The following is a 13,469-nucleotide window of genomic DNA, read 5'->3' as shown; positions in this document are numbered from 1 at the left end:
ACAGCACCCAGCGGTCGAGTGGCCTGAAAGGCAGCACTCAATAGATCTTTGACGATAGATGTGGGATAAGAAAGATACTCCCTCAGATGGATCCGAGCGGCTGCAACTTCCTGTCAGCCGGTGAAGATCCGTTAACCAACTTATTCCCCCGGCCAAACTCTCCCAGCCCATCGCTTGAGCACTCGAACAGGTATTAATTGAAACAGAATGTAGATTGGCTTTTGATTTTAGGGGGCTCGTGGTCAGGCACCATTGCGTAGTGTACGAGTCAAGTACATGCTGATGATCTGGCAAGAACGCATGTCTTCTTCAGACGGCCAACGCCGTTGAAAGAATGGGAAAAAAGAGGAGAGTAGAAAATGACTAAATAAAAGGAATAAGAAACAAATGTCACGACGACCTGTCTACGTGCTAGTCACCACGGAACACTCTCTAAATTACTCATTTAGTATTTTGTAAGGCCTCTCCAGATGTCGACTAGTGGATGGGAATTGGAGCCATCGCTCCCTACATCAGCTGTACCCACAAATCGGCGAGCTCCTTCGTTGCACGGCGGTATCTCTCGGATAAAGGCCTATAACTAACACGTAATGTTGCTTTGGGTAGGTAGCTCTCCAAACATGCATCTCTATTTCCGACATCTTGTGGCCGGAGAGGACCTACGTCCTATTATCGGCCTCTGCGCTGTGTCCTGTGGCGGACGTGACCTGTCATGGCCTTGGGGCACGGCACACGGCGAGCTTGTGGTAGGGTAGAATAGGGCGGCGAGGGAAGACAATTTACTGAACTGTTGACAATACTTCAAGTGTCGAGGGAGGTTCGAGTTCGTGGCTTGATAGCTCAAGTGTGCGCGAGCTTTATCGTGATTGTGCCGCCATGGCTCATGGACTACCTAGAGCTGACATGAGAGTCGATGAGCTCGAGCCAAATGACCTGAGAGTCGTTTAGGTCAAGGCTCCTGTTCGTGGTAAAACGTACCATTACGTGGGGCCTGTCCAGACAATAAACCACCACTTGCGACAATCTTCCTGTTCCATAGGTCCCCGGACCAAGCCTTCGGTTAGTGATGTCAGATCCTCTTCTTCAAGTCCTCGTGATACCAGGTCATCGCGCCAGACGTGCTCGGCTTCGGCAAAAGCAGCACAACAGGCCTACCAAGCGCATATTCCTTGAGAAGCGTTGCGGAGGACGTCAAGGAATTGGCCGAATCGATCGTAAAGAGCAAGGGGATTATCTTGGGGGGTCATTTTTGGGATGGTGCTGTTGCCTGGCGCACCGCCATGTGGTTTTCCAAGCTGTTGCAGGGCAACTTCAGCATCCATCCTCCATTCACCCCGCCTTCATCGACCTTTAACTCCCTGGATGACGCTTCTCAGAGCAAGGGGCTCGGGAGTCGGAGACACCAGCTGCAGTTCAGAGGTATGGCGCTCGAAGAATAGATCAAGGACAGGGAGCAAGTTGGACAGTTTCTGAATGCCATGTTTGGAGGGGTCGGGGCTGAAGGTCAGGCCGGATTCGACCGCACAAGCAGCGCTGAAAAGCCCAAGGGCGCTTATTGGCGGAGTAGCTATCTGACTTGAACTGAGCTCAAGCCCTCATCGTAAGCTGTTCAGGTCGGGGTCGAGGTGTTTGGTTTAACGGTGGATTCTAGCTGTGGTTACGAGATGTGATGATGCTACAGTCAAGTTGAGCGAGGTCCATAAAGTGTGTTTTAATATCGCACGACAGAATGACGCCAATGCGGAACATGTGTCACACGTGGTAAGTATTATTCGCGACAGATTTCACCAAACACCCGCAGCACTCAATACGCCAGCCTAGTTCACATTCCTGTCTCCATTTTGGCCAATAGCAAGAAGGAGCACGGATAAGGTGACTGAAAACGGGGACTCAAGGGCCATCTTTCGCCGACTGGGAAGAAAAGAAGAGGTGACTCGACGCAATCATGAGCTGACAGTTAATCTGCGGAGTGTTCCTGATGTCTCACAGAGAGGATATCCGGGCTTTACATTGCAAGTGGGCAGATAGTGCCTACCTTACGCTGACTATAGAGTTCATTAATTTACTTTGAGGTCCGAATTTGGTATGTAAGATGTGAGACACAAAGGGCTTTACGTCTCCACATCGTATGCTAAATTCAACCAAAGAAAGCCTTGCCCGTCATGAGCCAAAATCGGGCAGGAGTGGTGGGTCAACGGATAGGGAGGAGCGATTTGGATGTGACGGTATGGCGTGGACGTGACGGTGCGGTGTGGACGTGACGGGGTGATTATAAACGACGGGTGCGACCGTGCTACGTGGGAACCGTCAGGGACGGCGGGGTTCTGCCTACGAAGATCACAGAGGGACGGCGGAGAATAGGGACTAGAATATTACTACGGAGTGTATATAGGGATGGGAGGAAAGCAAGTAAGAAGAAGAGAAGATAGAAAGACGAAGAAAAGAAGACGGAAAAGAAAACCAAAAAGGACATAAAAAAGAAAACAAAGAAAACAAAGAAAACAAGAAAATAAAATATAAAACAAAACAAAGAAAACAAAACAAAACGGAAAGAAACAAAAGAAGACGGAAAAAGACGAAAAGCAAAGAAGAGAAAAAGAGAAAGAGGCACGTCCACTCTAGTGTCAACTTTGAACAGAGTCCGTGATCATAGACAGCCCACGTTAGCACTGGCAGTCGACTCTTCAACACATCCAGTCAACGTGGGCATCTGGTTGGGTATCGGCAGTCGACTATTCAACACGTCCGATTGACACCCACACTGGCACTGGCAGTCGACTCTTCAACACATCCAGTCAACGTGGGCATCTGGTTGGGTATCGGCAGTCGACTATTCAACACATCCGATGGTTGTAAGTACCCGCTCTAACTTCGACCTGGGGAAATAAATAGACTATTCGACAGGTCAAAGTGGGCATCCAGGTAAGCAAGCTCAACTGAACAGTAAAATGGCCAATGCAACAATGCAAGGGCATCCAGATGAGGCTCAACTGAACAGTAAAATGGCCAATGCAACAATGCAAGGGCATCCAGATGAGGCTCAACTGAACAAATAAAAAGTGGCCAATGCGTTGTCGCAAGGGCATCCAGATGAAGCTCAACTGAACAGTAAAATGGCCAATGCAACATCGCAAGGGCATCCAGATGAGGCTCAACTGAACAAATAAAAAGTGGCCAATGCGTTGTCGCAAGGGCATCCAGATGAAGCTCAACTGAACAGTAAAATGGCCAATGCAACATCGCAAGGGCATCCAGATGAGGCTCAACTGAACAAATAAAAAGTGGCCAATGCGTTGTCGCAAGGGCATCCAGATGAAGCTCAACTGAACAGTAAAATGGCCAATGCAACATCGCAAGGGCATCCAGATGAAGCTCAACTGAACAAATAAAAAGTGGCCAATGCGTTGTCGCAAGGGCATCCAGATGAGAAGGCTCAACTGAACCATGAAGCTTTGCTGAGAAAGTCTTCACCAGGACCTGTTAGAATGGCCAGTGCATCAGTGCATTGTTGTTGCAATGGCGTCCAGATGAGCAAGAGCTCAGCTGAACCATGGAGCTTCCTTGCAAGAGTCTTCACCAGGACCTGTCAGAATGGCCAAAGCATAGTTGCAGTGGCATCCAGATGAGCAAGCTCAACTGAACAATAAAATGGCCAATGCATTGTTGCAAGGGCATCCAGATGAGAAGACTCAACTGAACCATGAAGCTTTGCTGAGAAAGTCTTCACCAGGACCTGTTAGAATGGCCAATGCAACAATGCCTTGTTGCAATGGCATCCAGCTGAGCAATAAAGCTCAGCTGAACCATGAAGCTCGGCTAGGAAGGTCTCCACCAGGATTTGTCGATAGACCTCCAAGGCTGAAGCTTTGCTGCCAAAGTCTTCCCCACGGATGAGTCAGAGTGGATATCCACTATAGGACATCGCGTGCTGAGACGGCCTTACGGCCGACCCCCCGCCTCGTCCATCTAGCTTCGGCTTTGTCAATCATGGTCAGTGCCGACTTCCATCGACTGCTGCCGTCCTGTCCCTCCGCCGAAAATCTAGATCTCGACTTTGTTTACTTGTGCAACGCCCCTTCGAACGAGCCAGTGACGTGGGACGCGCCTCAGTTTTGGGTCATTCGAGCTTTGTTGCGTAAACCCCGTCTTCCAACACCCCTCGCCAAGCCCGTGGCCCGGTGAGGGTGTGTTGAAGGAGAAGAAGAAGAAAAAGCAGGAGTGAGGAGAGGACGATGGGCGGAAATTTAAATGCACGTCGACGTTGCACTGGAAGACATCACCCATCTTAGCTAAGCAGCTTGGAAACCGTCCGAAATCGTCCCTTTACACGCAGAGTCTCCCAGAGGCCTTGTTAGGCCGTTCTGCTTGGGCCTGCCCTGTGCAGCTCATCGCTGTCAAACGGCCATCAAAGGCCGTTTGGCTGCCCGGCCCGCAGGTCTTTGCACTCTCCATCAAGAAGAGCCAGAATAGGCCGTGCCACCACCCCCTGCCATCCCATGCCACCCCCGGCCCTCCTGCCCGGTCTTCCTGCCCCGCTTCATCCACCGAGTCCCCGCTTCATCCACCGACTCCCCGCTTCCGCCAAAGAAGCCTTAAACGGCCCTCCCATTCACAGCGGCGGCCATCGCTGTCTTCAACGCTCCACCCTACCAGAGAGAGCCAATAGTTGGGAGAGACACGCATGCATGTTCATCGCTACAGGGTAGGGATCCCGTCTCGATCAATCTTTATTCCCTTTGGGCCGCCAAAGCCGTCCTTCTTCACCGTCGACACTCACCATCGACATCGACACAGTACCGGTATCTGCCAGCACTACCGGTATTTACCATCGTGCCTGTCACTCATCCTTAATTTTTTTCGCTGCCAAAAACCGAAGCACAACCCGGATACCAGTCGCGTGATTGAGGGACAAGCCCGCTGAGACCGCACCTGCACCTACCTAGCCTACGTCTGTTCTCCAACGTCGATTTTAGCTCCCCCCTGTCTCATCACGTGGCCATCCGCAACATGCGAGTGATGCGAGTGATGCAAGTGATGCATGACGCAAGCCGCCATGTCCGTGTTCGGCCCTAGAGCATCGGGGATTTACTACGTACTCATCGCGACAGCAAAAGTGGGGTATGCCTCTAAGAAGGAAGAGGGAAAGCGCCGAGTGACAAGGGAAAGAAAGCTGAGAGAGCCCAAGAGCCAGCGAGGGTCAGCGAGAGTCAACCAGACGGATTCAGGCCGTCTGCCAGCCTTCTCGGCCAACCCGGCGGCCAACCCGGAGATTGCTCATGCAGCAGAGTCAGGTACCCGTTGGCTCATATGGGGCTGTGGCGAACTGTCCCGTCCTCATTTCAATCCACCCCGCCTGGCTGTCCAAGCCCAAAGCCACAACTCGCCCAATTAGTCCGTGGACCTGTGTAATGTTCTGCTTAGCGTTTTTGTTCTTCTGGGTTGCTTGGCCCTGATCGTACCAGACGGTAACTTCACTCTTACCCGTTGCCAGTGTCGAAAGCGTATCATACTGTCCGAATACCATCGCCTACCCTATATCTAGAGGAAGGATGAAAAAAAAAAAAAAAAAAAAAAAAAAACGATCCCTCCTAAAAACCTAAAATAATGGACCGGTCCACTCTGAGTGGACCATCTTGTCGAAGACACCAATCAAGACGAGGGTAGATGAATAACCTGCAGCACATTCAACTATCATCGTAACGAACTAAACGTCGGCGGACCATCGGGGATGAGCTTCAATGCCTCTTCTGCTTTGTCTTGCCTTGGTACTGCCCCATTGTAATCTTGCCTTAGACGATAACCGGGCCAACAAGACGGGCGATCGAAATGATAATCGGCAAGCCCTTTTGACAGCGGCGGCGGTGTTCCTAAATTTGCCAGGCTAAACACAGGCCGGCGACGTGGAAGAGTGCAGTCAAGCGCGGACTGTCCGGAATGGACCGCAGCCGTCCGTTGCAGCAGGCACGCTCTCCTGGTGGAGAAGCGGGGAAGAGGGTGGCGGTCCCACTAAGAGGAACCTGATCCAACAAAAAGAACTGTTTTTGATAACAACACGCATAGCCATCCACGGAGCCCTGTTCTCAAAGAAAAGTATCATTCGAAATCTGGAAGAGGCTTGCTCCTGGTGGCCTATGTCGGTAATTAGAAATCACCCCCTCGCTTCAGAACTCGGCCTTATAGTTGTGGATAAGACCGCAAGGACCGTACAAATGACTGTAGGCAGCGCAACCCCCCCCTCTTCTTCTCTCCCCTTAATCAACTACATTCTACACGACCTGGAAACACCATATTACGGCTAGCCGAACGGTGCGCAAGAGAAAGGCGATGGAAAAAACTTCAACTCTCGCAGAAACTACAACACTATGCCTATGCTGCCTTTTATAATACCGACGGGTTCTGGGATGGCTTCGTCCGTGCCCCTGACGGCGAGCTGCCGTCAGAAGCAAGCGAAATTGTACGTGCAAGTCGACGTATAGAGAGGCTCTGATACACAGCTAATGGCGGCGATACAGATTCGAAACATTCTTAGAAGACAGCTCGTGATTCCTAGCACGTTAGCTCGACGCCCCGCCAAGAAAGGAAAACAAGTTGTAAAGACAAAGGCCTACAAAGTACAGAAACAGACCGTAGAGCGAAATCTACTATCTAAAAGCCCAGAAGTGCATGCTCATCAAGAGCTGCACACCTCTCAGGCTCCCGATCAACACGATCACAAGGAGCGAGTCGGGAAGCACGGGTCCGGACAGCCCAGTGTTTACGGTGGCCAGTCCGCCTGACAATCGCGGCAACGGCGTCGCGGCGTGTCGGAATAAGTGGAAGCTTCCCGATTAGTTTCACAACTTACTGTTCAAGTCCTAAATTTAACAGAGGATGAAGTGCGGGATGGAAGTACAGAGGATCTAGACTCAGTAGACTCCCCCACCTCAGCAATCATTGTCACGAGCATATCAATGATGCCGAGTACACCCAGCGCCTAGGTGTTGCCCTCTTCGCGATTTCACCACACATACACTATATATATATGTGTGTGTGTGTGTATATTAATCTTTTAAATTTTCAAGTTTTATTTTTCAAATTGCTTTCGTCTTGTACATTATGCTATCTCACCTTTCCCATCTACACACTTCAGACCCTTGACGTCGTGTTTTTTCGGGCCGCTCCCAATAGCCTCAAGCCTGGCAATAAAGTGTTTAATCAAACGTGTCATAACCCTCATTTCAAAGACCGACTTCATTTTGGCCTTTTTGCGCCATGTTTGTTGCTCCTATGACAGCTGCGTCCTGCGACGTCGCTGTTGCTGCTACCCTATTGTTCAAAACGGCGACATTTGGTCTACAAACACGGTCTGCAACAGGAATAATTGGTACATATATTATCACCACATCCTGACATCAAGTCCTTCTTATCACAGAACCAACATGTGCGGCAAAGAATCCAGCCTCGACGCCTTCGTCAGGGGTGCCGAGTTTGGGGCCGTCACCAGCTCCAGCGCCTTCGGGACGAGGGGTATAAGGTTAGACTCGTCGATATAGCCTCCGACTACGATAGCGTGTGGTACTGGAACCGATACCCGGGAGCCCGTGTCGACAGCGCCGTGCCACACCATGAGTCTTCTGGTCCAGAGCTTTGGTGTGGATGGAACTGGAGGCAGCGGTTTCCCGGCACCGCAGAGATTCGAGGCTACCTACTTCTCATATGTCGCGGACGAGTGGTGCATCCGGAAACACACTGATTTCAACACGTACATCTCTAAGGTTGTTTGGGATGAGCAAAGTAGGAGATGGACTATCGAGAGCAAGTACAAGAAGAGATAGGTTGTGCCGTATTTCCTCTTGAATACTGGCTTTGCGGCCGAGAGACAAATTCTTGACTGGAAAGGGATCAACAAGTTCCGTGGCAGCTGTTTTCACCCTTCTTGCTAGCCGGCGGAGGAGCCGGACCGAGAAAGAGTGGGAGTTTGATCCTGTCGTCTGCGCAAAGGGGTTCAATATGTACCATCCCCGGAGGTCCGATGCAAATAGACATCAGCGGCATATCGGGCCGGAAACTCGCAGATAAAGGGAAGAGCGGCGCCAAAACGTGCCTTGGTATGGCTGTCGCTGGTTTTCCCAACATGCTCTTCATCTACAGACTGCAGACGCCCACAGCGCTCTGCAATGGGCTGAGCTGCGCCGAGTCCCAGGGTGAGTTTATCGTTATAGCATTGAATAAATTGTAAAAACAGCATCTCGCCCGAATGGAAGGTAATGAAGACGCCGAGGCTGAATGGAAGGGAGGGGCGGGTGTTCGTGAGATTGCCAATGCAGCTCTTCTACACAGCGCCAAGTCGGTATGCCACGAGATTCACACATCCTTTCAGAGAGAGTTTGAGCATGACTGATCTCTTTCCTAGTGGTATATGGGAGATATGTCCTAGGAAAACCGCGCGAGACCCTGATCTACCTTTGGCGGTGTTCTAACGTACAATAAACCCTTGTCCTCAATCAGGAGCATCGCCGCATCCTGCCCCACAATTTGCTATGCTCGACCCATTGGATTTGCGCGTATCTAGGTAACAACCACTAGGCTCCCATCAGTTGTTACGCATAAAAAGGGCCCGTTAGTAGGAATGTAGTTAACGGCCCAAACAGGGCGTCGCCAACGGCCGGAACAAGACATGACAGACATGAACGGCACTTTCCTCGCCCGTCCTATTTTGATGTTAATAAGGGCACTGGCGACACTGGCCTCCCGGTTACCGGAACAGGTGGCTGCTTAGCAGGGTGGGGGGTCGCATACGTGGCAGGGCGACGGCTTGAACTGTCACGGGAGTCTTAAAGCCAGAACTTGCCGCATGCAAGGGATAGGGTGTGTGTTGACAAGTCCATGGCCCTTCCGCTGCTGTACGTAGGTAGAATTAAAGCTCTTCCTTATGGAGCCTCCCCAAGGCCTGTGTAATCCTTGAATAAACCCTGAAAGCACAAGGTATAGTAGGGTAACTAGGTGATTGGCTGGAATGATGTATTGTGCCCAGAACCTACCCACTAGGCCCCGTTCATGCCAAGTCGCGTTGCGCTTCAACAATGTCGGGTTTTGGCCGTCTGCAATATGCCCATTTATTCGTCTTTGTGGCCCCGGCATAAAAGCTCTGGTTTTTCTTACCGTCCAAACCATTATTCCCTATCTTCTCCCTCTCGACGGCACTCTCAGTGTGCCTGGTGTGTTCCATTGACTGACTGGATCGTCCTTTGCTATGTTTCATGCACCTCAGAGCAAGGCAACTTTCTCAGGATGCGCGCGAGACTCGTGCCATTTTGCTTCTCCGTCATCGTTACATCCTTGGTTTTGACCAAGTTGATTCATTTATCCGTCCATGCTCGGACCGTGCCGATGGTTGACTTTGGCCGCTTCTTACCCTCGCTACTACTACCCGATGTCGCGATCATTGGATTGTCGCGTCTCATAATGCGACGCAGCAAGACGGCTATTGCGAAGGTGGGCCGCTTGACGGCATGTCTATTTTCGTACGTCGTTCACAACCCTGCTTTGACTACTATCTGTTGATAGGCAACCAGCCTTGTTCTCTTAGGTGCTGCGTCGTCACAACTGGGCTTCTTCTACAAGACCGGCAGCGAGTTCAAGTGGACGGACGCCCAAAGATATGCCCGCGACAAAGATGGCCTCAGGATTTTGCTCAACGAGGTGGATGCTGCCCTCGCAGCCGGCCTTCTTGTTGTCACCGTGTCCTGGTTTGTCGGGGAAAGCGCGTACAGAGCCACTGGCGCACTGTTGGCCATGACTGGCATGCCCATTTTGAACAGTAGGTGGGTGGTAACCGCTTTCCTGCCTAGCATATCACACGTTGCCGAGCCGGAGCTGACGTTTGTTGAGTCTTACAACTCCTCAATAGCATAGAGATCCACTCTTATTCTCGCTACGTCAGAAGGTTACCTCAATCAGACGATCCAGACTGCGAATCCAGCCGCGACGACAGTTTCCATGCAGCACCAAGACGTCCGACTTTTGAATGTAGAGGCGGTCCGAGGGGTGCTTCTCGCAGAGGAAGCTGCTGGGTTTGGTCCGTCCTAGCATATTCAACGCTGACGGCCATCTATCGTCCATCATCGCCGTACTCTATGATGGCAGAGACGCTCCCCGTGGTGATACTAGACAGCCTCAGGTCGGCGGCGGATGGCTGCGGCGATACACAGGCTACACGCGACGGAAACCCGTGGCCTTTCCCGGACCTTGTAGAAGAGTCGAGGTGGGAAACCCCCCGAGAACGTTTCAGAGGGTGGGCGCCAGGAAGCAACAGCGGTGGTGTGTGGCAGTATCGACAGCGCCGCCCTCCATGGCTGCCAGAAGTATCGCCCTCCGGCTTTTCCAAGTGGCCTTCGAAGAACTCGACGCAAGAAAATGCCAAAGAGGCTAGCGGCGGCGACGGCCGCAGCTGCCGCGGCGAACAATATGATGGCAGATTCTATAACCCTGTCGGTGATCCGCTCAAGATCACGAACCATGACAGCGAAATCCTGAGCGCGTTGAAGCCTGCGTTTACTAGCGGATCCGTCAAAATCAGGCACGTCGTGCTCATCATGCTGGAGAGCTATCGCGAGGAGCTCTTTCCACTGCAGCAGGGCTCCGATGTTCATCGGATGATCGCGAGATCTCATGGGCGCAGAGACGACGACGATGAAGTCAATGAAAGGCTTTCCCATATATGCCCGATCGCCGAAAAGATCACGGGCAAGTCTGGACGCTGGAAGAGAAGGGACGGTACAAATTTCGGTCAGGTGCCTACCCCGGAGTGGAACGACACAACGCAGCATGGATTCGGCGGTATCAACGTGGTCGGCGGCCTGACGACGGCCTCCCTCTCCCTCAAGAGCATGACCGCCATCCTCTGCGGGGTCTGGCCCCTGCCGGTCGACAACTTTGAAGAGTCGGAGGCACAGAGCTACCAGCCTTGCATACCCCAGATCCTGCACCTCTTCAACCAACTCAAGGAGAACGAGCCGACGGACGACTTCTTGGAGCAGCAGTGGCTGTCTGCATTCTTCCAATCCGTGACTGACAGGTACGACCGGCAGGACAAATTCGATGGCAAGATTGGCTTCGACCACATTGTCACCAGGAAGCGGCTCGAGCAGGACGCCAAAGAAAGCACCATCTTGGAGAAGATCAACTACTTTGGATACCCCGAGACGACACTGAGACCTCACATTCGCGATTACATCGAGAAAAGCACTGGCACAACGCAGGCGGATGTTCCTCTCCCACTTCACCAGCACCACCCATCACCCCTGGGGAGTGCCGAGGGCCTTCCAATCTACGGAGTACGTCAACACGCACGGGCCGATGGCATGGCACGGCGATTTCAACAGCTATCTCAACGCCATGCGATTCACCGACAAGTGGCTAGGCGAGCTGCTGCAGACCTTTGATGATTACGGCATCGCCGACGAGACGCTGTTCGTCTTCGTCGGGGACCACGGCCAGGCGTTCAAGGAAGACGTCGCCTCCAAGACGGGGACCTACCAGAACGGCCACATCAGCAATTTTCGCGTGCCCATCACCTTCAGACACCCTCGTATCCCCCGGGTGCAGTACAATGCCCTCGCCACCTCTCTGTCCATCCTCCCGACGATTCTTGACCTCCTGGTCAGTACCGGCTCGCTCAACGGCAAAGATGCGGTCGTGGCATCCGACCTCATCCAGGATTATGAGGGTCAATCATTCATCCGACCGTACAGGGATACTCACAACGGCCGGCGCGCTTGGAACTTTGGCATCATCAACAGCGGGGCTAGCATGCTCTCCGTAACGTCCGCAGATGCCCCCTGGAGGCTTGTGATGCCTCTGGACCAGGGTTCCCGATACCGACTCACCGACTTGAAGAGCGACCCGCTCGAGCTCGAGCCTCTTGAGAAGTGGTCCATGGGCGAGCTGGCATCCGAAGCAGGATCAAGGCATGGCGTGAATGCATCACGATGGGCCGTCGAGGCGGAGGCGGTGGCTCGTTGGTGGGCTGCAGAACGCAAGCGTCTCTGGGGCTACAAGCCTGGATAGTAATGGGGGAGGAGGGGAGGGTGAGGTGAACGAGGTGGCATCGTCAGTACCTGTGCATGTGAGGAGTGCCAATAATGCGCAGCCCCGCCAAGCGTAGCTGCGAGCTGGACTCCTGAACGTGCATTATGGGGTGGAAAGGTGGAAATGCTCAAAAAGTCTGGACGTCTCGAGTTTGCGTCTGCGTCTGTGGTGGTGAAAATACCGCTGATTTAGCGGGACTGCCGGGCCTGTCCAAATCGACAACGTTCCGACGGGAACGAAAATTCTCCCCCGCTGCAGCACGCACATTGATTGGCTGACGGCGATTGGGGCCGATTCCGCAGTTATTGACCATCCAAGCGCAGCGTAGGTAGTCATGCGCCTAACGCCTCAAGACAGTAGTGAAGTTTGAATGAAGCTTTGAGGCTAGTTGTTTTATGGGGTTGATTGCTTCCGAGGGCTCGTGTTCAGGCATGCCTCATTCTCTTTGTCAAACATTCCAGGGCTATCGCTATGCGTGATGTGGCGGAGCCTACCAGAAGATGGGTCGCGTTCTCGGAGCAGGGCGGCGGCAGGCCCGTTCTTTCGCTAGCTTCCTGATGCATCTGAGCACAGCCTTGTTAGAACGACAGGACTTGTTTAAAAAGGTGAACCGTCTTACAGATCTGTTACCTTTTCTCTTCTACCCTTTTCCAAATTATTTAGCCAACTTATTTGTTTGAAACAATCAGGCATCCATCCGGCCCAGAGCCGCTTCTATCCTACTCTACAGACAGATTCGAAAACAACATGTGTGGCTCGTCGCAACCCAAGTCGCAGGTATCTAAAATGAATCTTTTAGCTGAAACCAAAGGCAAGAAAAATGGTCCTGGCAATCCCGGAAGGCGACCTGGGGGTCTGAAGGGTGACAGAAGTCGAATTTGCAAGAGAAGAAAACCAAAGGCCGCGCGGTGCCGGGCTACGGGTTCGAGGCGTCACTCTACACCGAGCTGCAGAACATCTGACACCGCTGACACCGCTGAAGAGGCGTCATCAGAGGCAGAGACGGAGATCCCGGATTCGGAATCAGACACATCAACGGATGTCATTCCATGCACTCAAGATGCACCTTCCTTGGTCTCTGTTGGCCATGAGAAGCATCATGAAGAGACATCGAATCTAGGACGACTGGTTGGTGTCTATAGCACCGTAGAGGTATGCTTAGATGATCATGTTGACGAAAAAAAGTAGATGAAAGCTAACTGCGTTTCGACCCATCAGGTGATGCTTCACGTTGACGAGCAAACTGGAGTGCAGACAACTACAATGCTGTCAGCCTGTGGTGGATTTTACGTCAGATATAAAACCCCAGGGTGCAAGCGATGAAACGAGAATAGCGGGTTTCTTATGAACGACACACAGGCTGGGTTTATTGCCGGAAAGAAGCGCAACCTGCTTGTACA

The 13,469-nt window shown here is 52.2% G+C and overlaps 2 protein-coding genes across 2 annotated transcripts; both read left to right on the top strand.

The window, feature by feature from the left end:
- Positions 1–7,418: 7,418 nt before the first annotated feature.
- MRS44_018168 (uncharacterized protein) lies at positions 7,419–7,814 on the top strand (the record flags this gene model as incomplete). The annotated part of the gene is made up of 2 exons (XM_065616366.1): positions 7,419–7,506; positions 7,549–7,814. The coding sequence occupies 2 exons, from the start codon at positions 7,419–7,421 to the stop codon at positions 7,812–7,814; spliced, it is 354 nt and encodes a 117-aa protein (XP_065472438.1).
- Positions 7,815–9,444: 1,630 nt separating this feature from the next.
- MRS44_018167 (uncharacterized protein) lies at positions 9,445–12,048 on the top strand (the record flags this gene model as incomplete). The annotated part of the gene is made up of 4 exons (XM_065616365.1): positions 9,445–9,474; positions 9,547–9,803; positions 9,890–11,315; positions 11,416–12,048. The coding sequence occupies 4 exons, from the start codon at positions 9,445–9,447 to the stop codon at positions 12,046–12,048; spliced, it is 2,346 nt and encodes a 781-aa protein (XP_065472437.1).
- Positions 12,049–13,469: the final 1,421 nt, after the last annotated feature.

Source organism: Fusarium solani (genome assembly GCF_023522795.1).
Source record: "Fusarium solani strain SB1 chromosome Unknown bctg00000015, whole genome shotgun sequence".
NCBI classification, from domain to species: Eukaryota; Fungi; Ascomycota; class Sordariomycetes; order Hypocreales; family Nectriaceae; genus Fusarium; species Fusarium solani.
The sequence above is the reverse complement of the archived record's forward strand: the minus strand, read 5'-3'. Positions and strand labels throughout refer to the sequence as shown.